This window comes from Carcharhinus amblyrhynchos, chromosome 14 (genome assembly GCF_965287045.1).
Source record: "Carcharhinus amblyrhynchos chromosome 14, sCarAmb.v2.hapA, whole genome shotgun sequence".
NCBI lineage: Eukaryota > Metazoa > Chordata > Chondrichthyes > Carcharhiniformes > Carcharhinidae > Carcharhinus > Carcharhinus amblyrhynchos.
In genome coordinates this window covers 10,417,402-10,442,581 of record NC_137337.1, presented here as the reverse complement: position 1 = coordinate 10,442,581, position 25,180 = coordinate 10,417,402, and the positions used below count along the sequence as shown (strand labels likewise).

At 44.3% G+C, this 25,180-nt stretch overlaps 1 protein-coding gene across 3 annotated transcripts in view; it reads left to right on the top strand.

Annotated features, from left to right (window-relative positions):
• Window positions 1–5,697: 5,697 nt before the first annotated feature.
• vipas39 (VPS33B interacting protein, apical-basolateral polarity regulator, spe-39 homolog) overlaps window positions 5,698–25,180 on the top strand; it is a 39,187-nt gene continuing 19,704 nt past the window's right edge. Inside the window, exons 1-10 of one of the 3 annotated variants that reach the window (XM_080201945.1) lie at window positions 5,698–5,732; window positions 8,146–8,235; window positions 10,242–10,341; window positions 10,851–10,997; window positions 12,412–12,480; window positions 14,664–14,728; window positions 16,874–16,930; window positions 17,938–18,030; window positions 19,645–19,678; window positions 24,721–24,823. In XM_080201945.1, the coding sequence (XP_080058071.1) occupies window positions 8,146–8,235; window positions 10,242–10,341; window positions 10,851–10,997; window positions 12,412–12,480; window positions 14,664–14,728; window positions 16,874–16,930; window positions 17,938–18,030; window positions 19,645–19,678; window positions 24,721–24,823 (758 nt within the window). In that variant the 5' untranslated portion in view covers window positions 5,698–5,732. Of the gene's footprint in view, window positions 5,756–6,318; window positions 6,365–8,145; window positions 8,236–10,241; window positions 10,342–10,850; window positions 10,998–12,411; window positions 12,481–14,663; window positions 14,729–16,873; window positions 16,931–17,937; window positions 18,031–19,644; window positions 19,679–24,720; window positions 24,824–25,180 lie in introns of those variants that run through there. The other 2 variants (XM_080201944.1, XM_080201946.1) reach the window with 2 other exon arrangements.

Sequence of the window (25,180 nt, the reverse complement as noted above, 5' to 3'; positions counted from 1 at the left end):
TTCAAGTCTATCAAAATGTGTCCTTTGACTCCCTGCACAGTTAGGCAGCATATGTTGCTGCCAACAGCTTTTCTCAAGAGGAACAAAAATCAAAACAAAATCAGCATCACTCCCGACAGACGAATATCAATCCAGAATATTCTGCATTGCAACATCAGGTTTTCGGCGGACATCAACCACTTGTACAAGCAACAACAAGCCCACATATCTCACTAAATCAGTGTACAATATAGTGACAAGAAAATTAACCAATAAATAAGCCTTCTTATTTGAAGCTTGTTCATGAAATCCATATTTCTGTTGTTTTTAATTAGTAAACGACATACATTTACAATGCCTTTCCTTTCCAAAATTTGATCACTGGCCTGTTGCATGAGAAAAATATTCAGCTCTGATTCAAGTGAGTGGGCAATACGGTGACAGATGGAGTATAATGTGAGCAAATGTGAATTATTCACTTTGGCAGCAAGAATAGAAAATTCTTTTTACAAAAGGTGTGAAATTTGTAAATGTTGATGTTTAGACAGACTTGGATATACTACAAGGAACACAAAGTGAGCATGTACATACAACAAGCAGTTAGGAAGGCAAATGGCAAATTGTTCTTTAATGCAAGGGGATTGGAGTAAATGAATAAGCAAGTCTTGCTACAACGGTACAAGGCTTTGGTGAGATCACACTGGGAATACTGTGCCATTTTGATAAGTTCAGTCATGATCATATTGAAAGGTGGAGCTATAGGTCTCCCTGTTCCAGAACCCCATTCAAAATTGTCCTATATAACAGTTACATCACAAAGGACCATTTGGCCAGTCAGCCAGCTTTCTCCTACTCCACTTTCTCCATAAACCTGCAAATATTTTCCATTCAGGTGTTCTTATCTAACTGCCTTTTGATAGCCATAATTGGATCTGCCTCAACCACACTCTCTGGCAGTTCATTCTAGATCCTAACCATTCACTATGCAAGGAGGTGTTTTATGTGAACAACAAAGAAATTTATATAGTACCTTTAACATAATACATTGTTGTAGAGCACATCACAGGGAGCATCAAAAAACAAAGTATGACAATGACCCACGTAAGGTGCTATTAGGTCAGACCAAAAGCTTGGTCAAAGACCTTAGTTTTAAAAGAATGTTGTAGAGGAGGGAAAACGAGATAGAGAGGCAGAGAAATGTCGGGAGCGCATTCTGAAGGTTAGGGCGCAGCAATGAACGCACAGCCACCAATGGTGGAGCAATACCTGAAAGACCCCCCGCCACAGTGGAGCAATTAAAATTAGGGATGCAAAAGGGACCAGAATTAGAAGAGTGTGGATACCTCAAAGGCTTGTAGATGATGACAGAGATGGGGAAGAGCAAGGGGTTTGAAAACGAGGATGAGAATTTTAAAATTAAGACATCGAGAACTTGATTATTACTGATAAGAGACACGCTGCCAAAGCTTTTCATTTTGCATGCACAAGAATGCCAAATTTCAAAAGTTTATTTATTAGTCACAAGCGAGGCTTTGAAGTTACTGTGAAAATCCTCTAGTCACCACACTCCGGCACCTGGTTAGAGTCAATGCACCTAACCAGCACGTCTTTCAGGAAGTGGGAGGAAACCAGAGCACACTGAGGAAACCCACACAGACACAAGGAGAACGTGTAAACTCCACACAGTGACTCATGCTAGCAATTGAACCCGGATCCCTGGCGCTGTGAAGCTGCAATGCTAACCACTGTGCTAAGGTGCAATTATTTAAACTGTATGAGAAAAAGGTGCTGATTGATTGGCAAGCCGACTGTGATTAGTTGAATCGTTGCCATGGAGAATGCACCAGGGATTTTTTGTCCTTCCACCCTTTTGTTTTAAACAGTCAATGCCTGGACATGTTCCTTTTGACTGCAGAGGGCAAATACAGGCATGTCATTATACCTAGCTTCTATCAAGGATGAGTGAGCCATTTTGTGAGCTCAACTGAAAATCTTAAATTGTTTGTTACTGCAATTCTTAGCACAATCAGGATTGTTCCTGACTCATCAAACACTTCCATGAAATTTAGTACAAAAATTTCATCTGCCAAGTGTTTGCCTATTTTATTGGTCTCTGTCTGTAGTTTGAAATAGGGTAGATGAAGGAAAGTGCAGAAGATTTGATTTATTATCGTAACATGTATTGGGATACACTAAAATGTATTATTTCTTGTACACTATATATACAAAACATACCATTGATAAAGTACATAAGGGAAAAGGGAAGGATACAGAATATAGCGTGGCAATTACAGGTGGGGTGAAGAGAAAGATCAGCTTAATGTATGATAGGACCAATCTAAAGTCTGATGGCAGCAGCGCAGAAGCTGTTCTTTAGTCTGTTGGTACCTGTTTTCAGACTTTTAAAACTTTTTCCCAACAGACAAAGATGGAAGGGAGTATGTCTGGGGTGCATGGGGTTCTTGATTATGCTGGCTGCTTTTCTGAATCAGCAGGAAGTGTAGATATAGTCAACAAACGGGATGTTGGTTTGCATGATGGACGGGGATACATTCATAATCCTTCGTAGTTTCTTGCAGTCTTGATCAGAGCAGGATTTTGATTTGATTTATTGTCATGTATTAATACACAACGAAAAGTATTATTTCTTGCATGGAGGGAAAGGAGAGAATGCAGAATGTAGTGTTACATAGGAGCCATACCAAGCTGTGATACATCTGGAAAGAGAATTTTCTATGGTGCATAGAAGAAGCAATAGTGAGGCACCTAGAAAAGAACAGTTTGATCAAGCAGACGCAGCACGGATTCGTTAAGGGGAAGTCGTGTTTAACGAATTTATTGGATTTCTATGAGGATGTGACTAGTGCGGTAAACAGAGGGGAACCGGTCGATGTGGTGTTTTTAGATTTCCAGAAGGCGTTTGATAAGGTGCCTCACAAAAGGTTGCTGCAAAAGGTTAGGGTGCACAGAGTTGGGGGTAAGGTGTTAGCGTGGAGAGAGGATTGGTTGTCTAATAGGAAGCAGAGAGTTGGAATCAATGGGTGCTATTATGGTTGGCAATTGGTGACTAGTGGAGTGCCGCAGGGATCGGTGCTGGGGCCTCAACTGTTTACCATTTACATAGACGATCTGGAGGAGGGGGCTGAGTGTAAGGTAACAAAATTTGCTGATGACACGAAGATGAGTGGAAAAGCAAATTGCGTGGAAGGTGCGGAAAGTCTGCAGAGAAATCTGGATAGGCTGAGTGAGTGGGCGAGGACCTGGCAGTTGGAGTATAATGTTAGCAAATGTGAGGTTATCCACTTTGGTAGAAATAGTAGTAGCAGGGATTATTATTTAAAGGGTGAAAAGCTGCTGCATGCTACGGTGCAGAGGGACCTGGGGGTCCTTGTGCACGAATCTCAAAAACCCAGTCTGCAGGTGCAGCAGGTGATCAAGAAGGCGAATGGAATGTTGGCCTTTATAGCGAGGGGGATAGAATATAAAAGTAGGGAGGTCTTACTGCAACTGTACTGGGTACTGGTGAGGTCGCAACTGGAGTACTGTGTGTAGTTTTGGTTGCCGCACTTGTGGAAGGATATATTGGCCTTGGAGGGAGTGCAGAGAAGGTTCACTAGGCTGATACCGGAGATGAGGGGGTTAGCCTATGAGGAGAGATTGAATAGATTGGGTCTGTACTCGCAGGAGTTTAGAAGGCTGAGGGGGGATCTTATAGAGACATATAAGATAATGAAGAGGATGGATAGGGTAGAGGTAGAGAGATTCTTCCCGCTTAGAAAGGATAGCAGAACTAGAGGGCACAGCCTCAAAATAATGGGGGGGGGGAACAGTTTAGATCAGAGTTGAGGAGGAACTTCTTCACTCAAAGGGTGGTGAATCTCTGGAATTCTCTGCCCATTGAACTGGTGGAGGCTACGTTGCTGAATATATTTAAGTCACAGGTAGATAGGTTTCTGATAAACAAGGGAATTAAGGGTTATGGGGAGAAAGCAGGATAGTGGAACTGATCCACTTCAGATCAGCCATGATCTTGTTGAATGGCAGGGCAGGCTCGAAGGGCTAGATGGCCTACTCCTGCTCCTATTTCTTATGTTATCTGTAAATGTTTACCTGTAGATGAGAGACTGAATGCCCGTGACTGCTGAAGTGTTCCCCGACAGGAAGGGAATACCCCTGCCTAGTGATGGTTGAGCACTGTTCATTCATCCATTGTCTTAGAGTCTGCATGTACCAATGTACCATGCCTTGGGACATCCTTTCCTGCAGCTTAGTGTAGACCAAGGAGATGCTTCAGGTAAACGTTCTCCCACGGTGGCCTTCATGACACACGACAACGCAGAATCACTGAGCAAGAACTGATAGCCAAGTTCCGCACGCATGAGGACGGCCTCAACTGGGATCTTGGGTTCATGTCACACAATCTGCAACCCCCACGACTTGCCTGGCCTTGCAAAATCTCCCTAACTGTCCTGGTGGAGACAATGCACACCTCTTTAACCTGTGCTTAACCCTGTCTCCACTCACATTGTTTGTACCTGTAAAGACTTGCATTCCAACCATTATCTTCTAAATTGAGTTTGTTTCTATGTATGCCCTGTTTGTGAACACAACGCTTCACTCACCCGAAGAAGGAGCAAGACTCCGAAAGCTTGTGCTACCAAATAAACCTGTTAGACTGTAATCTGGTGTTGTGAGATTTCTTACTGTGCTTACCCCAGTCCAACACCGGCATGTCCACATCAATGTTGTAAGGGGCACGTCCTCCACTACATTTTGTGTAGTCAATGACTAGTTTATTGACTAGTTTTACTGATATTGAGGTAGAGTTTATTGTTGTTGCACCATTTCACCAGATTTTTCATCCCCTTCCTGTACTCCATCTCATCGTTATTTGAGATCCGACCCACTATGGTGGCATCATCAAGCTTGAAAATGGAGTAGAATTTGGGGAGGCAATGGCCTAATGGTATTAGCAATCTAGAAACTCAGCTAGTATTCTGGGGACCCAGGTTCGAATCCTGGTGCGGCAGATGGTAGAACTTGAATTCAATAAAAAAAAGTCCCGACAGTGCAGATATCTGGAATTAAGAATCTACTGATGACTATGAAATTATTGTAGATTGTTGGAAAAGCCCATTAGGTTCACTAACGTCCTTAAGGGAAGGAAATCTGCCTTCCTTACCTGGTCTGACCTGCAGGTGACTCCACAGGCACAGCAGTGTGGTTGACTCTCAACTACCCTCTGAACATGATGATCATGTTCCGCGAATGAATAGTAAGATATACTCTATTAAAACAAAAAACAGGTAACATGAAATAAAAGAAAGTAAATTTGAGTTAAACGTATAGACAGATTGGGGATCGCAGCCAGACACTTTGATCACGCGGCCCATAAGTGAAGGTCACTGGCTGCTGCACGGGACGAGTTCACCGTTGCGCCCATTGTGTAGCCGCGGTATACATCCCGGGAGTGAAACTCCGTCAATGACTCCATAATGTCATAACGTAACTCCACAAAAAAAAGAACAAAATCTGACAGTCATCCAACCGCCGCCCCCGAAACCCGACTTTAATTTTCTTTCGAAAGTGGCGGCTGTCAGGCTCCTGCTGCGCCGGAAGTTTGCCTTCGCAAGCGCTGCCGGGAGCTGTAGTTCCCGACGCGGGGTAGGAAACTACAACTCCCGACGGCCCTTGCGCGCCGGCGCATGCGTAGATCGGGCGGCGCTGTACCTGGAGGAGGTTGATGCAGGGAAGTGAGTGACTTCAGGGTGAGGGGGTGAGTGACGGACGGGGGGGAGTGAGGGAGGAGGTGAAAAGCATTGATTTCCTATATGTAAACATGAGTATTGTCAACAAACGAGCACACAAACGGATGTACCTGATGTTTTAAAACAAAAGTGGGCTGTTCCCCCTGTAACTGTCCTCCAAAGAGAGTGACACTAATCAGTTTAGTGGGTTGTGTCCTGAGCCTGCCTCTGCCATCCAGCAACACTAAAGGGCAGCTAATCCACCGGCCTCCAGAGGGCCAGCTTGCAGCATTAAACTTCCATTGTTTTCTAAGGGAATGTTCTCTGACATCTACCTGAAACCTAGGTCAACACCTACTTGAAGGAGACAGTTGTCCATTCCTCTCCCCCCCCCCCCCCCCACCCACAATTTCAGTTCCTTTTTCCCTTGCAGACAGACTCTTCATTGGATTACAGTTCTGCAGATGTCTGCAGCTCACCCTCCAGTTCCAAGTGACTGTTGTAGTGTGAATCTCGGTGTCCAGTGTCAGTAGGCTGCTTAGTTTTGGAGGGCAATGTCGTGTTTGGTTGTATCGCACTTGCAGGTTAATTCTGCTCCTCCACTGCTGCCCTGCCCAAGATCAGCCAACCAGACTGAGGTATTAATCCTGCGCTTCGTGTCACCATTGAACTGTTAACTTTAAATCTGATTGGAAAAATGGTAGGCTGGATCTCATAAAGAGCAGCGGAAACTTCAGCATGGGTTAAAGTTGGAAATGGTTCTTGTATTTTATAAACATTGTAATTAATTCTCATGCTTGTTTTCAAATCCCTCCATGGCCTTGTCTCTTCCCATCTCAGTAATGTCCTCCAATGCCACAACACTTCTGCACTGTCCGAATTTGGGCTTCTTGTGCATTCCTAATTGTGATTGTCCCACCATTCAGTTGCCTTGACTCCAAGCTTTGGAATAAACTCCATAAACCTCTCTGCCCCTCTACCTCACTTTCTTCCTTTTACCTCTTTGACAGAGCTTTTAGTCGTCTGACCTAATATAAGAACATAAGAAATAGGAGCAGGAGTAGGCCATCTAGCCCTTCGAGCCTGCCCCGCCATTCAATAAGATCATGGCTGATCTGTCGTGGCTCAGTTCCACATTCCCGCCCTCTCCCCATAACCCTCAATCCTCTCTCTTATCAAAAACCCATCAACCCGTGTCTTAAAAATATTTAGCAAGGTAGCCTCCACCACTTCAACGGGCAGAGAATTCCAGAGATTCACCACCCTTTGAGTGAAGAAGTTCTTCCTCAACTCCGTTCTAAACCGCCCCCCCCTTTATCTTGAAGCTGTGTCCCCTAGTCCTACTGTCCTTTCTGAGCGGGCAGAGTCTCTCCACCTCTATCCTATCCATCCCATTCATCATCTTATACGTCTCAATGAGATCTCCCCTCATTCTTCTAAACTCTAACGAGTACAAGCCTAATTTATTCAGCCTCTCCTCATAGCTCAACCCCTTCAACTCCGGCATCAGCTTAGTAAACCTCCTCTGCACTCCCTCCAAGGCCAAAATATCCTTGCGTAAGTACGGCGCCCAAAACTGCACACAGTACTCCAGCTGCGGCCTCACCAATGCCCTATACAGCCGCAGCAAGACCTCCCTACTTTTATATTCAATCCCCCTCGCTATGAAGGCCAGCATCCCATTAGCCTTCCTGACCACCTGCTGCACCTGCAGGCTGGGTTTTTGCGACATGCACAAGGACCCCAAGGTCCCTCTGCACCGTTGCCTGCTGCAGTTTTTCGCCACGTAAGTAATAATCCTTCCTACCATTATTCCTACCAAAGTGGACCACCTTGCACTTGCCAACATTAAATTCCATTTGCCATTTCCTGGCCCATTCGCCCAGCCTATCTAGATCCTTCTGTAGACTCTCCACACCCTCCGCACAATTTGCCGTTCCACCAATCTTGGTGTCATCAGCAAATTTCGACACCAAACACTCGGTTCCCTCCTCCAGATCATCTATATAAATGGTAAATAGCTGAGGCCCCAGCACTGACCCCTGGGGCACTCCACTAGTCACCAACCGCCAATCCGAATAGCACCCATTGACCCCCACTCTCTGCCTCCTATTTGACAACCAATCTTCTATCCACGCTAACACCCTACCCCCAACTCCATGTCCCCTGACCTTCTGCAATAACCTCTTGTGAGGTACCTTGTCAAACGCCTTCTGAAAATCAAGAAAGACCACATCCACTGGCTCTCCTCTATCCACCGCCCTAGACACATCCTCATAGAACTCCAGTAAAACGTGGCTCAGTATCAGACTTCTTTAATGCTCCAGTGAAGCACCTTGGGATGTTTCATTACTTTAAAAATGCTGTATAAATATAAATTGTTAGTAGAATATTTTTCATTTTAAAATTATATTTGCAGATGAGCAGAACTAAAAATGACGAAGAAGAATATTGGAACAGCACAAAATGCAAAGCTTTTATGTTTGATGATGATGATGAGTTTACAGAGGTGAGTAAATTGCCTATTTTTAAATTTCCCAATCAAATGAATCATCTCTGTAGACACTTTGATTACTTACTTGTGCACAATAACATCTTACAAGCAACAAATCGATATTTGGCCAGTTAATACTATTGATTTTGGAATTAATTTTGGGAGGAACATTGTCCAGGTTACCAGGAAAACTCGTTGATCATCGTCTGTGCCTCTGTTCAGGCAGACAAGATCTTGGTTTAGCAGCTTATTTAATCTCTTTATTTAGAAGAATAACCTGTGACTGGTTAAAGTCTATTCAATTTTATTTATTCCAAATTTTTAATTAACCAGTCTCTTGCACCCTGCCTCTTGAAGATTTCCTTTTCATACCCAACCCATTGCCCACAAGCCACTGACAATGGCAGACTTGGCAGCCTGGAGTTGTAAATGAATAGCACACATGAATCTATCACCCTCTCAGGCCCTTGTGTTCTCAGCCCCCTGCTATACTACTTATACACCCATTTCTGTGTGGCCAAATTCCCCTCCAACTTAACTTTCAAGTATGCTGATGACACCACCATAGTGGGTCGGATCTCAAACAATGACGAGACGGAGTACAGGAATGAGATAGGGAATCTGGTGAACTAATGCAACGACAATAATGTCTTCCTCAATGTCAACAAAATGAAGGAGATTGTCTTCGATTTCAGGAAACATAAAGGAGAACCCTGTCTACATCAACAGGGACGAAGTAGGAAGAGCCAAGAGCTTCAAGTTTTTAAGGGTCCAGATCACCAACAACCTGTCCTGGTCCCCCCATGCTGACATTGTAATTAAGAAAGCCCACCAATGCCTCTACTTTCTCAGAAGACTAAGGAAATTTGGCATGTCAGCTACAACTCTTTCCAACTTCTACAGATACAGCATAGAAAGCATTCTTTCTGGTTGTATCACAGCTTGGTATGTCTCCTGCTCTGCCCAAGACCGCAAGAAACTGCAAAATGTTGTGAAAGCAACCCAATCCATCATGCAAACCAGCATCACATCCATTTACTCTGTCTACACTTCCCGCTGCCTCAGAAAAGCAGCCAGCATAATTAAGGATCCCACGCACCCCGAACATTCTCCCTTCCACCTTCTTCCATTGGGAAAAAGATACAAAAGTCTGAGGCCATGTACCAACCGGCTCAATAACAGCTTATTCCCTGCTGTCATCAGACTTTTGAATGGACCTACCTTTCATTAAGTTGATCTTTCTCTACACCTAGCTATGACTGTAACACTACATTCTGCACTCTCTCATTTCCTTCCCTATGAACGGTATGCTCTGCCTGCATAGTATGCAAGAAACAATACTTTTCTCTATGCTAATACATTGACAATAATAAATCAAATTAAGATCAAATCTCTCTTCCCTCCTTTTGAATGAAGAAATTTCTCCTTGTCTCGGTTCGAAATAATCTCCCCTTATCCTGAGACTGTGACCCCATGTTCTAGATTACCCAATCAGCGAAGACAACTTCTTTGCTTATTCTATCAAACCCCTTCAGAATCTTGTGCGTTTCAATGACAGCACTTCTCCTCTTTTGAACTCCCGAAAACAGACCTACTCTGCACAACTCGCTATTTCCTGGGGAGTAATGTTGTGAAAATTGTCCTGCTTCCCATGCAAACACATGTTTCCTTAAATATGGAGACCAAAACTGCACACAGTGTTCCAGCTAGGATTTCATCAAAACCCTATACAACTGGAGTCAGACTTGTTTGAAAGAAGAAATACGTTTCTTAGCACACTGTCACCCATGGATATGGAGTGATGTGTATATTACTGTAGCACTATACAGAATTATGTATGAATTGGGGTGGTCATGGAGCCAGTATAACTGATTTGGGATTCATATCTTTTAGAACTGGCCAGTGATCCCAGTTAGCCACGTGATGTTTCAATTTATCTACACTTGGCCTATTGTACTCGGCTGCCAGTTTGATGGTTGGTTATATTTTGCGTGACAGTTTGTGTTATATTTTTACTTCAGCTGAAAGAGTCCAAGCGAGCGGTAAACAGCATGTGCAATATTGTGGAAGAAGATGACGATGATGTGGAGAAGGTTAGCTGGAGTGGGGAGCCAGTAGGAAGTAAGTACTGTAACTGTAACCCCACCCGCATCCCTCCCTACTCGTCCTCCTCTTTCCTTTCCCTCTTGCTCTGGCTCCAACCACCCCCTCCTAGCTCGCTCGCCCATTCACTTGCTGTCCCTCCCATCCCTCCCACCTCTCCCAAATGCCCCCCTCCCCAACCTTCTCCCATCCCTCCCCATCTCTTTACAATCTCCCCCTCCCTTTAGCAGGCAACAGTAAAGACCTACATTTGTTTAATACATTGCCTTTCCTGACCCTGGATGTGCCAAAGCTTTGCAACCGATGAAGTACTTTTTGAAGTGTGCTTGTTGTTATAACATGGAGTAAACTACAAATATAGAGGGATCCTTGTTCCCTGTTGCATTGTGGAAGGGATGGAACGTAGCAGTGAAAACAGGCTGAGATGGTATCGAAAGTGTCTGGAATGCAATGAAAGCGAAGGGAATAGTGGGATCCCTGTGCCTGTATTGGATCCGTTTCTGATTTCTATATTTTTTTCTCCTCAGGTATCTCATGGTCAATCAAAGAGAGTGCGACAGGGATCCGAGCAGGAGACACACGAGACTTGGGACCTGGAAAATCCCTCTCTGACACATCGCAGCCGACTCTTTCCAAGCCTGTCTCTACATATTCCCTCAGCAGCTTTTTCAAAGGTAAGTGGCAGCCTCATGGACATTTCTCTGATATGAACGAACCGATAAATTGCAAAGCAGGAAAGACCAGGTGGGGCCCATCCAATCTGCCCCCAACAACCTCATAGTGGCTGGAGCATAGTGAGTAGATGCATCTTACCACACTGCACCGCACAAGTCCTGTTCTGCAGCTACGCAATCTCCTTAGTGGTGGAAAAACACAGCGCTGTTACCGGAAGAAAATATGCTGGAATATTCCTCTCTAACACCATGTATGCTCCCTCACCTCCCCTACATTTTCTTCACCATTGTTCAGTTTTAAGAGTATAAATCACTCTGGCAGCTGTGCAGTAATGCTTCAGGACTTCACCAGTTACCTTTGAATCATTACTGGCTTTGAAAGCAAGATACACATCCACGTGCTTTATCAGTTTCTGCCACCCAACCTTGGCAGCGTGACTCTCTCCCAGACCCACAGGCTCTGGATGCCTTTTGATGTGCCACCCACAATGCCATCCTTCCACTGAGAGTCATGATGATCCATCAACTGCTTATGGAGTTAAAACTCTGCTGCTTATGTCCTAATTTGTACCATGTCCTGTTTTCTTCCCCCATTCACCCCCTGTGCCCGCTGTCCTACATTGTCTCCTGTCTGGCAACATCCCAACTTTAAAATTCTCAGCCTTGTCAGTTATTGGCTCCATACTCTCTCTGTAATCTCCTCCAGCCTCCCAACCCTCCAGAATACCCACATTCACCTCACTCTGGCCTTTTGTCTATTCCTCATTTTAATTGTTCCATTGTACCCTCCATTAACATCACCCTCTGTCCACCTTCCCACTCCTTATGGACATCCCTGCAGAGCTATCACTTTGACCAGATTTTGGTGACCTTTCCTAATTGTTACTTGTCGGCTCATTGTCAAAATGGTTTTTTTCTGCTCATGAAGAGCATGGGGTTAATTTACTGTGGTAAAGGCACTGGATAAATTCAAGTTATTGACGACGCACCCAGTTGGGAGGTGGGGGTTACCAATCTGCAGTGACATAGAAGCCTTGCTGTCACTGTCTTTGAATGGAGAATGTCGCATACTCCATATACTATTGTGTCCTTGCTTTTACAATTTGTATTTCTGACTGCAAAATCACTGGATGTCAGGGAGTGAATCTGTGGCAAGTAAGCAGTCTCGCTGACCAGATTTCTAACAGCATGTATGTGCATTGCATTGCACTGCATAGCAGGAGTGGTAATCCCATTTAAATGTATGTTCAGTTAAATGGTAGATTCAGAAAGATACCTTGACCTCTGTCACTGTGGTAAAGTCAAATCATTCCGATAGTGGGTAAATATGGCTTTTATAAAGGAATTCGAACAAGTGTCAGATCGTCTCAGGCTGTCCTGCACTCACCAATTTCTGAGCATTTTTATTCCACAGGTAAAAGGGATCCATCAAGTGTTTTATCTGGGGTCAGTCGGCCTGGAAGTTTCCAATCGCTTTCTGATTGTAAGTTTTCTGTTTATACACCATTTTATCCCCTTCCTACCCTACAACATATAACCTCATCAGCATACCCTTCTATTCCCGGCAGGATGACACAGTGGTTACTTGCACTACTGCGTTATAACACCAGGGACCTGGGTTGGATTCCCGGCTTGGGTCATTGTCTGTGTGGAGTTTGCACGTTCTGCCCGTGTCTGTGTGGGTTTCCTCCAGGTGTTCCGGTTTCCTCCCACAGTTCAAAGATGCACGGGCTAGGTGGATTGGCTATGTTAAATTGCCCCTTAATGTCAGGCGGACTGCTTAGGGTAAATGCATGGAGTTATGGGGATGGGCCAAATGCCCTCCTTCTGTACTATAGGATTCTATGATTCCTTTCTCCCTCGTGTTTACCTAACTTTCTCATGAAAGCATTTATGTTAATCATTTGAACCACTCCCCATGGTAGCAAGTTCCATATCCCAGCTGCTGTCTTGGTAAAGAAATTTCTCTTACTGGATTTATTAGTGACTATCTTACATTTATATCCTTAGTTTTGGTCCCTTCCACAATTGGAAACATCTCTAAATCTGCCCTGTCAAACCCTTCCGTAACATTAAAGGGCTCTATCTGGAGAATTGGGCCCCACCCTATTAACGCTTGCTGATGGATATTACTTCTCTGTGTTGGATGTGTGGGAGCTTTACCATTTCCCTTGCATTGCTAACCTTTGCTGCTTAGGTTTACACTGAACAACGCTGTCACCAAAGTATCCGTCCAACTCTCTCTTAAAGTGATTTACGGAATCAGCTTCCATCATTTGTTCAGGTGGAGCATTCCTGATGCCAACGGCACACCTTGTCTCCTCTCTTCTGAACTGAAACTGATCAAATGGAGGGGCACGGTGCCACCATGGTTAGCTGTGTTGCCTCACAGTGTCAGGGACCCGGGTTCAACTCCGGTCTTAGGTCACTGTCTGTGCAGAGATTGCACATTCTCCCTGTGTCTGCGTGGATTTCCTCTGGGTGCTCTGGTTTCCTCCCATAGTCTAAAGACGTGCGGGTTAGGTGGATTGGCCATGCTAAATTGACCCTTAGTGTCGGGGGGACTAGCTAGGGTAAATGCATAGGGCTATGGGGATGGGCCTGAGTGGGATTTTGGCTGGTGCAGACTCGATGGGCCATATGGCCTCCTTCTGCACTGTATTCTATTACAATAATGTAAAAAGTTGGCAGGAAGATAATTGGTGAATTGAAGTCTTCTTCAGGGAGCAGCAGAGTGATAGGATCTCATGATCACAGACTTCAAAATATTGGCTGTGATATAGTGGGGGCATTATGGAATTCTCCCCCTCCTCTAAAAGGGGAGATGGAGAAATTAATGAGAGGTTTGACGTGTCAATGCTCTCACAGCTTTTGTGAGGAGTCCCACAGTGGCAGAGTGTGGCTCGTGGAAGCCCTTCAGCCCCTCTCTCAAGACTCCCTCTTTAACCTAGTGTTGGGACCTCTGTTTGAGCTAGCTGCTTTTTTAAAATCATTCGTGTGATCTGAGCAGTGCCGTCAAGACCACTATTGGTTGCCCATCCCTAACTACCTTTGAGAAGGTGGATGAACTGCTGCAGTCTGCCTCTTGTGGGTACAACCCCAGTGCTGTTAGAAAGGGAGTTCTAGGATGTAGACCCAGGAATAATGAAGGAATGGTGATATTTATTTCCAAGTCAGGATGATGTGTTGCTTGGAGGGAACTTGCAGGTGGTGATGTTCAACATTTCCATCATTAACACTACATCCTCCACTGTCTCCTTTCCTTCTCTATGTATGGTATGCTTTATCTGTATAGTGCGCAAGAAACAGTACTTCTCACTGTATGCTAATACATGTGACAATGATAAGTGAAATCATGTTCCTGTGCCCTTTTGTAGTTGGTAGGGTTTGGACATTGTTGTCAAAGGAGCCTTACAAAGTTTGCTGCAGTACATCTGATGGATGTGCACACTTGTTACCCCTGTATGCTGGTGGTGAGGGGAGTGTATGTTGGAGGTGGTTGAAAGGATGCGATCAAATGAGTTGCTGGTGAAAATTGGTTGTTTTGGAGGAGGAGCTGGTCACCAGATTAGCATGTGTGACATGCAAGGGGATAACAGAAAATTGAAATTTTGCTTTCTCACAAATTGCCAAGGTACTGATCACTCTTCAATCCTTTTGTGCCAGCTGTCATAGGCTCAACCACCACAAACTATGCTCCCAATCTACGTAAATCAAAGGCCGATTACAAGGTGGGTGAATTTAAAGCTTCTGTGAATCATTTGTGGAACTTTTTTGAATGACACGCAAATTTGTGAAGCGTTGCATATTTTATGGGTGGCACGGTAGCACAGTGGTTAGCACGGCTGCCTCACAGCACCAGGGATCTGGATTCGATTCCCAGCTTGGGTCATTGTGTGGAGTTTGCACATTCGCCTCATGTCTGCATGGGTTTCCTCCGGGTGCTCCGGTTTCCTCCCACAGTTCAAAGGTGGTGGGTTAGGTGCATTGGCCATGCTAAAATTGCCCCTTAGTGTCAGGGGGACTAGCTTGGGTAAATACATAGGGTTATGGGAATAGGATCCAGGTAGGATTGTCGTCTCTGCAGACTTGATGGGCCAAATGGCCTCCTTCTGCACAATAGGATTCTAGGATTCTATGAATGTTAAGCGTGCAGTTTAAATCCAAGAGGAGAATGTTGCATTTTCTTTTCTGTAACAGAAGATGCTGCTTAATTAGAAAACAGTGCCTAGATATTGTCAAAAAAAACTGAGATAACTATTTATAGTTTCATTCATTAAATACACAAAGACTAACAATTTTGGACAGATGTGGGAATGAATGTGCTTCTTTCCTTCATGTTTCTTGCCCTTTAAAAACATGGTTCCACTTAAATGAAATGAATGTTGTCCATTGGAGCCGCTGTAATAGCAATACTACAGGATTAGTAACCAGATGCCTGAACCAATGATCCAGAGTTCATATCCCTCCGTGACAGATGGAAAATTTTAGTTCAGTTAATTGACAAACTGTGGCCTAAGGAGCTAGTGTCACTGACATTTGTGGACTGCAATAGTTCAAGGAGGTGGCTCACCACCATCTTCTCAAGCTCACTCATAGAAACATAGAAAAACTACAGCACAAACAGGCCCTTCAGCCCACAAGTTGCACCGAACATGTCCCTACCTACTAGGCATATCTATAACCTTCTATCTTACTAAGTTCCATGTATTTATCCAAAAGTCTCTTAAAAGACCTATCGAATCTGCCTCCACCACTACTGCCGGCAGCCGATTCCACGCAGCCACCGCCCTCTGAGTGAAAAACTTACCCCTGACATCTCCTCTGTACCTACTTCCCAGCACCCTAAATCTGTTTCCTCTTGTGGCAACCATTTCAGCCCTGGGAAAAAGCCTCTGAGACTCCACTCGATCAATACCTCTCACCATCTTATACACCTCTATCAGGTCACTCCCCCATCCTTCGTCTCTCCAAGGAGAAAAGACCGAGCTCTTTCAACATACCCTCATAAGGCATGCCACCCAATTCAGGCGTCATCCTTGTAAATCTCCTCTGCACCTTTTCTATGGCTTCCACATCATTTCTGTAATGAGGCGACCAGAACTGAGCACACTACTCCAAGTGGGGCCTGACTAGGGTCTTATACAGCTACAGCATTATCTCCTAAACCCAGTTCCTCAATTGATGAATGCCAGTACACCATACACTTTCTTAACCACATCCTCTACCTGCGAAGCTGCTTTGAGCATACTACAAACCTGGACCTCAAGATCCTTCTGATCTTCCACACTGCCAAGAGTCTTACCCTTAATATTATGATCTGTCATTCTATTTGACCTACCAAAATGAATCACCACACACTTATCTGGGTTGAAGTCCATCTGCCACTTCTCCACCCAGTCTTGTATCCTATCAATGTCTCACTTCAACTTCTGACATTCCTCCACACTATCCACAACACCTGCAACCTTTGTATCATCAGCAAACTTACCAACCCATCCCTCCACTCCCTCATCCAGGTGATTTATAAAAATCACAAAGAGCAAGATTCCCGGAACAGACCCCTGGGGCACTCCACTGTTGACTGACCTCCGTGCAAAAGAAGACACATCTACAACTGCCTTCTGTGGGCAAGCCAGTTCTGAATCCACAGAGCAACGTCCCCTTAGATCCCATGCCCCCTCACTTTCTCAATAAGCAATTCACTTCGGGATAGACAATGGACGCTTGTCTTGCCAGCAATGCCCGCATCCCGTTAATGAATAAGCAAAACCTGAAAGACTTGGTTCTGAACTAATTATATGTTATTGTGAATCTTGTTGTGTTATGATTCTGACAAGGGGATTCACCTTGTGTTTCCCAATCCCTTTGCACAGGACCTTTTAATAGACTGGAGTCCTTTGGAGACGGTCCGGCAGATGCAGAAAGGCAGGGTACGGTGACGTATGAACAAATATTATTTTGCACTCTTCCCCTTTTTTGAATCTGAGGGACAGTTTGATTGGCACAAGGCACTTGTCACTCCCTTCCCTCCGTGTCATTACTAATGTATGAGTATGGATGCTGAGTGTCTGCTGGGCATTCACCCTTGAGGAGGCTCAGCTTAACCCTTGTCCTCATCCAACATTCACACATGCTTCCTTTCCTGGGATTGTTTATTCCCTGCTTCAGCTTAAGGCCGCTGGCCTCCTGCAACAGCAAGCCAGTTGCAGTGCCGCCTGTATCAGCGAGCCAATAGCAGTGGCCCACAGCAGCAGCGAGCCAATAGTGGTGGCCGACTGCACCAGTGAGCCAAAAGCAGTGTCCGACTGCAGCAGCCAGCCAATAGCAGTGGCTGACTGCAGCAGTGAACCAATAGCGATGGCCGACTGTAGCAGTGAGCCAATAGCGGTGTCCGACTGTAGCAGCCAGCCAGTGATGGTGGCCAAATTGTGTGTAATGGTGGTAGTTAGCAATGCTGCCTCACTGCACCAGGGACCCGGGTTCGATTATGGCCTCAGGTTACTGTATGTGTGGAGTCTGCACGTTCTCCCTGTGTCTGCCTGGGTTTCCTCCCACATGCCAAAGATGTGCGTGTTAGGTTGATTGACCGTGCTAAATTGCCCCTTAGTGTCGGGGCACTAGCTAGGATAAATACGTGGAGTTATGGGGATAGGGTCTGGGTAGGATTGTTGTCGGTACAGGCTCGATGGGCTGAAGGCCACTTTCTGCATTGTAGGGATTCAATGACTGCAGCAGCTAGCCAACCAATAATTGGATCTGGTTTCAAACGTAAAAATAGAATATTTAAATCGGAGGGGGAAGATTGCTTGAGACTTCAATGCAGTCATTCTCTCTCAGATGTATGCTTGCGGCCACACACATACATAAGCACTCAGCTTTGATTTTTATTTAACCAACACTTAACGTTTCTCAGTCTTGTACCAATTTGGTTTTTCAGATGTACTCTTTAGAGAGGTTTCGCTCCTTGAGTGACAAATTGCACCTTCTGGATGAAGCTGTTCGAACACACGATGGAAATGTCATCACTGCGGTGAGTAGTGACCGGAAATTCCACTCAAACTTGATACAATTAACTCGCTGAATGTGTGACTCACTAGACAACAGCACAGCATAGTGCATCTTGTTCAAATCCGCTGTGTTTTGTTTAGTTTGCACACTTACATTTACCTTGCTTTCCTTATGATTCTTGTTACACACCTATCCTTTTATCTCAGCCACAAATCGTCACACACGGCCTAATTTACTGCATTCTGTCTAGCCTCAATCCAACCATTGTCTCGTACAGAGCACCGGGATCCTTGTTTGTCTAGTATTAGGTGTGAACTCCTGGCAATCCGCCTTCAAAGACCACAATGATCTGAATTATTCCAGTTAATGCAGTGAAAAAGGACAAGGGAATGTTCCTGTAATTGTTTCCCCAGTTGTTCGAGGAGCTACCAGGAGATTAATCTTTGATAAAAAATAAAAACAAGAAATGCTGGAAAAGCTCAGCAGGTCTGGCAGCATCTGTGGAAAAAGAAGAACAGAGTTAACGTTTTGAGCCTCCTTCAGTTCTGAAGAAGTCATACAGACTCAAAACGTTAACTCTCTTCCTCTCTCCACAGATGCTGCCAGAGTTCTTCCAGAATTTCCTGTTTTTATTTCAGATTTCCAGTTTCCGCAGTATTTTGCCTTCCGATTAGTCTTGAATTCCAGGAGAAGATCAGTGGGGACTTCCTAGTGCTGATAGTGTTTGGGCTCTGGAATTTTGATTTGATTTATTATTGTCACATGTATTAGTATACAGTGAAAAGTATTGTTTCTTGCGTGCTATACAGACAAAGCATACCATTCATAGAGGAGGAAAGAAGACAATGCAGAATGTAGTGTTACAATTGTGGCTCGGGTGTAGAGAAAGATCAACTTAATGCAAGGTAGGTCCATTCAAAAGTCTGACAGCAGCAGGGAAGAAGTTGTTCTTGAGGCAGTTGGTATATGACCTTAGACTTTTGTATCTTTTTCCTGACGGAAGACGACAGAATGTCCAGGGTGCATAGGGTCCTTAATTATGCTGGCTGCTTTTCCGAGGCAGCGGGAAGTGTAGACAGAATCAATGGATGGTAGGCTAGTTTGCGTAATGGATTGGGCTACATTCACGACCCTTTGTAATTTCTTGCGGTCTTGGGCACAGCAGGAGCATTCCAATCTGTAATACAACCAGAAAGGATGCTTTCTACAGTGCATCTGTACAAGTTGGTTAGAGTCATAGTGGACATGCTGAATTTCCTTAGTCTTCTGAGAAAATAGAAACATAATTAGAGAGTTACATGTTGCAATGATTCACCAATGTAATGATGAGGGTCTCAGAATGCCAATAAAATAAAGAATCTGGTATAACTCTATGCCAGTTTGCAAATTGGAGATTATAAGGAAAGGATGGTCATTTATATGTGAACTGATTAAGAATCCATAGTACAGCTTGTTCTCCCAAATTAACGTTTTGAAGATAAGTGTGATTATATTATTCAACATTCTCTCAATTATTAGTTTAAGGATCATAGAGAAACATTGAACTGCCAGTCATCATGGAGGATGATTAGTTATCTGCTTATTTTGTTCGAGCTTATATTTACAAAAATGTTTCTTGTCTCTTCTTTCCTTTTAGATTTTGATATTCCTGAAAAAATCATTAAGCAAAGGTAATCTGGTCTTGTATGATCTTTGTAGTGACCAGGGAAATTGAGGATAATATAAACTCTGATCTGCTTTGTCTCAGCATGATGTCTTTCTCTCCTGCTGGCCCAGTGACGGAACCTTTACATACCCAGTAACATCCCACATTCAATCTTGACACTGTGCTGAGTAATGCAAGATCAAGATTGGATGGGGGTGGGGTGGATAGGAGAGGTATAATTGATTTCAAGCTATGCGTGTATCTGAAGGAGGAACAGAGGAGAATAGGGTGAACGTGGTAGTGTGTCTGGTCTTTGAACTGCTTGGTGACCTCCGTCAAGCAAAGATGGTTGAGCTGTGTGCCCTTCACAGTTGAAGAGCTGTCTGAAATTCACCCTCTCAATTTGTATGTGAAGAATAGCAACAGGAGGACACCATTTAGGGTGGCATGGTGGCACAATGGTTAGCACTGCTGTCTTAGCACCAGGGACCCAGGTTTAATTTTGGCCTCGCGTGACAATCTGTATGAAGTTTGCACATTCTCCCCGTGTCTGCATGGGTCTCCTCCGGGTGCTCCGGTTTCCTCCCACATTTCGAAAGATATGCAGGTTAGATGGATTGGCCATGCTAAATTGCCCCTTAATGTCCCAAGATGTGTAGGTTAGAAGGATGCGCGAGGTGGATACATGCAGTTGGATGCGCTATTGGAGTGCCAGTGCTGACATGATGGGCTGAATGGTCTCCTTCACTACTGTGGGGATTCTATGATTTAGTCCTCCCTCAAAATTGTTCCATCTTTCTATGAGATTATAGCTGATTTGTGGCTTACCTCCATATTCTTGGGCAAGAGAAAGGGGTTTACAAAGTGACCCTTTCTCCATTGTAGTAATGGTGAGTTTGTTCTCACATTGAGCATCCATGCGGTCAGTGAGGCTGCCATTTCACTAGAATGGAAGCACTCAGCATATCAGTCAGGATGGGTTTAACTCTCTCCATTGGTGCCACCAAACTGCTGAGTATTTTTTCAGCTTATCTTTCTGATTTCCAGCATCTGCAATATTTTGCCTTTTGCCATGTTGCTGAATTGTGGGAAGTTAATCCCAGTGGTATTCAATAAGCTGCTTCATGCATATCTGTTTAGTATAACTCTTCTCACTGTATCTCCCCCAGGCCCTTTTGTGTTCAATATTATGTTGATGAATTGACTGCTTGTCCCGGGGTTGCCAAACAGTGGGTCAGGACCCCGTGAGGAATAATGCTGAGTGTGAAGTGGATGTTCTGACAGGACAACCCTAGGATTGGCTCTGAATCCCTATAAAACACGCACATGTTTTTTCTTTCTTACACTTGATTTGGAAGGTGTGCTCTGAGGGAAAGTGCTCTGCTTTGAGACCCAAACCCTGCCTCCATCAACCCCTGCAAGATGACCGTGAGAAACTCCATTGCTCCCTGCGCTCATGACCCTCCCCACAACTCTCTTAGCTCTAGCCCCACCCCTGCACTCGTCGTTCTTGTCCACCCTTACTCTTGTTCCATCCCACACCTCCTCTCATTCTACCCGACATTTCTATACTGCTCTCATTATGGGACTGTTTTTCTAGTGAATACCACTGAATTCACCCGTACTTGCGGGGAACTGTGTTGGATTACCCAAGGTAATTTTCAGTTATGGCAGAAGAAAGAGCTAGGAGGAGGAAGAGGATTCAAGCCTGGGACCCTGAGCTGCAGGAATACTGTGTATAAATTTAATTTGCCGACCCTCGGTCCCATTAATTCTTGCTATTGTGCCCGACAGCGTGTAGCGCTTTGTTGTGTACAGCAAGAAGTCTCACAACACCAGGTTGAAGTCCAACAGGTACATTTGGGATCATGAGCTTTCGGAGCGCTGCTGCTTCTTGATTACCTGTAAAGATTCGCATTCCAATCATTCTTCACATTCCAACCTCTAATTATCTTGCAGTCGTGTCTTTGTCTATATATGCTGTGTTTGTGAACATACGTCCATCACCCGATGAAGGAGCAACGTTCCGAAAGCTCGTGATTCCAAATAAACCTGTTGGACTTTAACCTGGTGTTGTGAGACTTATTACTGTGTCCACCCCAGTCCAACAGCAGCATCGCTACATCATGGCTTTGTTGTGTTTGTTAGAACTTGTTAGATTCACAGGATTCCTCCCTCCCTCCCCCCTCCCCCGCCTCCTCCAAATGTTGGTGGTACAAAGTTGTTCCTGGTAAGGCCTGCTATTTCTGCTGCTTCCCCTTGATGGCACTGTTACATGGCAAAGTTAAAACTACTTTAAGGTATTGTAAGAGGCTGTTATTGTTTTACCCAGAGGTGGTGCTGTCAATTCACCTGTAAGTGGAAGTAGAAGTGTCAGCCAGGAGTTTCTACTCTGTTACTTCCAGCGCAATTCACCCACGAATCCAATACTAATGATCAATACCAACTCCCTACATTTATTGAGTGACTTTAACATAAAGAAACGTCTCAAGGCAATTTGATGACAAAAACATGACTTGCACTGAGCAGAACTTGCATTCGAAATTCTGCCATCTTCAACACTGGTTTAGACTTGAGGGCAAGGTGGCACTCCAAGGATGTGTGGGTTAGGTTGTTTGGCCATGATAAATTGTCCCTTAATGTCAGGGGGAATAGCTGGGGTAAATGCATGGGGCTATCGGAATAGGGTCTGGATGAGATTGTTGTTGGTGCAGACTTGATGGGCCAAATGGCCTCCTTCTGCACTGTAGGATTCTATGATTCTACACTCATTTGCAGCCATGGTGGCATAGTAGTTATCACTGCTGCCTTGCAGCGCCAGTGACCCGGGTCCGATTCCAGCTTTGAGGTCACTGTCTGTGTGGAGTTTGCATGTTCTCCCTGTGTCTGCATGGGTTTCCCTTCGGGTACTCCAGTTTCCTCCCACAGTCCAAAGATGTGCAGGCTAGGTGGATTGGCCATGCTGAAATGCCCCTTAGTGTCAGGAGGAATTAGCTAGGGTAAATACATGGGGTTATTGGTGGGATTGTGGTTGGTGCAGACTCGATGGGCCAAATGGCCTCCTTCTGCACTGTCGGATTCTACGAAACCAGCCTCTCCCACAAACTGACCTCCCCAGATTGAATTGATCACCACAGCGAGATTCCACTAATTGTGACAGTCCGCAGGCCTTTGAGAAAGCTGTTCAAATTGAGCTTTATTTTTGTGCACAAGAGCACTAATGGGCAACTTTTTAAAAGTATTTAAATGTTTAAAAAAAAATTAATTTACTGAGTAAATGACTACAATACACCAGTGAAACTGCTAAGTGGTTCCAGATATTTTGAAGTAATTTTCAGTTCTGTAAAATTGTGTTAGTCACAGGTAGCGGTTTTTTTAGTAATGAACCCATTTTTTGGCTATATTAATAAGACTGTACATGGTTACCACTGTTACAATACATTAGAGGCTATTTCCGTCACAAGGGAAAGAATTACTTTGTAAAACACTGTTAGATTTATGCTGATTCATGAAACAATTTACATTTATGCAAATAGAGTGAATGGAAACTTGAACATAAAATGAATCTGTAAACGATTATAGAATCATAGAATCCTACTGTGCAGAAGGAGGTCATTCGGCCCATCAAGTCTCCACCAACAACAATCCCTTCCAGACCCTATCCCAATAGCCCCATGCATTTACCCCAGCAACTGCCCCTGACATTAAGGGACAATTTATCACGGCCAAACAACCTAATCCATGCATCTTTGGAGTTTGGAAGGAAACCGGAGCAGCAAGAGGAAACCCACTCATGCATTGGGGAGAATGTGCAGTGTCCACACAGACAGTGACCAAGGCCGGGAATCGAACCCGGGTCCCTGGCGCTATGAGGCAGCAGTGCTAACCACTGAGTGTGATTTGCAGTTGGAAGCTGTACCCCATAAATGTACAAGAATAAACATACTTTACACCAGGGAAGCCATGGTCATGTGCTGTAACAATTCTGTGATTCTGTCCTGCATCATCATCTGAGGAGAGACCTGAGATATTGAGAGCTGTTTCCTTTGGAACAGGGAAGGCTGAGTAGAATCAGTGGAGTAAATAAGAAAAGTTTATTTCCTTTGGGTGGGAAAGCAATGATAAAGGGTCATTAAATTATCAATATCACCCGAGATTAAGGAGGAAAACCAGGGGAGTTTCTTAATGGAGGGAGTTATCACAGCATGAAATACTTATTTACAGAGACTGGTTGAATCATTTAAGGGAAAATTGGATGTCTTTGAAGGAACGATGGGGTAAATGTTGGACAGAGGAATTCAATTTTGTGTTGCTATCACAGGAAGCTTGTACAGGCATGATGGGCTGAATGGCTGCGTCCTTCTGAGTTACAAATATATATGCTGCCTCTTTCAGCAGCTGAAACAGACACAGCTAAAAGGCATTCTACACCCTCTGCTCTGCATTGCACAACCAGAGCCAGTGGTGGAAGCACAATCCACGGTCAGTTTTAAAGGGGAAGTTGTTGTGGTTGTCCCTTTAAGGGCAACAAAGGATCACCTGGCCTGGGAGACCAGTCAGACTCAGAGTGTGGAATCACCCCAGGGGGAGGAGTTCTCTTAGACTGGAGAAATTCCAGAACTAGCAGCAGACGTGAGCTGCTCTTGTTGATCCTTGTAAATTAATCCTTTGTTGCCACTAATGAAGACTGTGTACGTGCTTCATTACAGATGTGGATAGATATTTGAAAAGGGAAAAATTTAGAAGAATCTGGGGGAAGGGAAGAGAAATGCACAAAGTGGGTAGCTCCTTCGGAGAATTGACACAACTGTCATTGATCAGATGGTTTCCTCTGTGCCACAATGTTCTACGAGTTTTACATCCAACGTAATCGAAATTGATTAATGTATCCTTTAAAAAAATTCAGCCTTTCATTTTCGACTAAGACCCTGATGGTAAGAAATGATTAAAATGATTTTAAATGATTGTGTAATTTCTTACTGTAGTGATGTGATGTAGGAATGTAGGTTTCGTTGTGATGGTAATTTGCCGAGCTTATTTGGAAATACGTGTGTGTCTGTATTGTAGAAGTTCTGTTTCGAGAGTTGGAGTGCAGACTGGTGGCCCTACAACATTTCGTCTACTATCTGAAAGAGACGGGGGAACAGAAACTGCTGTTGGAGATGCTCAAGTAAGGCAACTGTTTTTATATTCTGTAGTATTTGGTTATGAATACAAATACTATGAGAATAGAGCATGGAAGAATAACATAACTATACGGCGAGAGAGGATGGGGCTCTCACAGGAAGGAATGATCATTATTGAGAACAGCAATTGAATAGACAACAGGGCTGAAGATTAGACAAATCCCCATCTCCCCAAGGATACCTGGGAGGGGGCAAAGAATGGAAGTGGTAAATATCGAGGAAGCAGCAAGATAGATAAAGTTCGACTGGCAGGCTCTCAGCTGATCTGAAGTGAGGCAGTTCTAAAGATGCTTGATTGGGCCTCCGGGATGTACATGGAAATGTGGAATTAGCCATTTTGC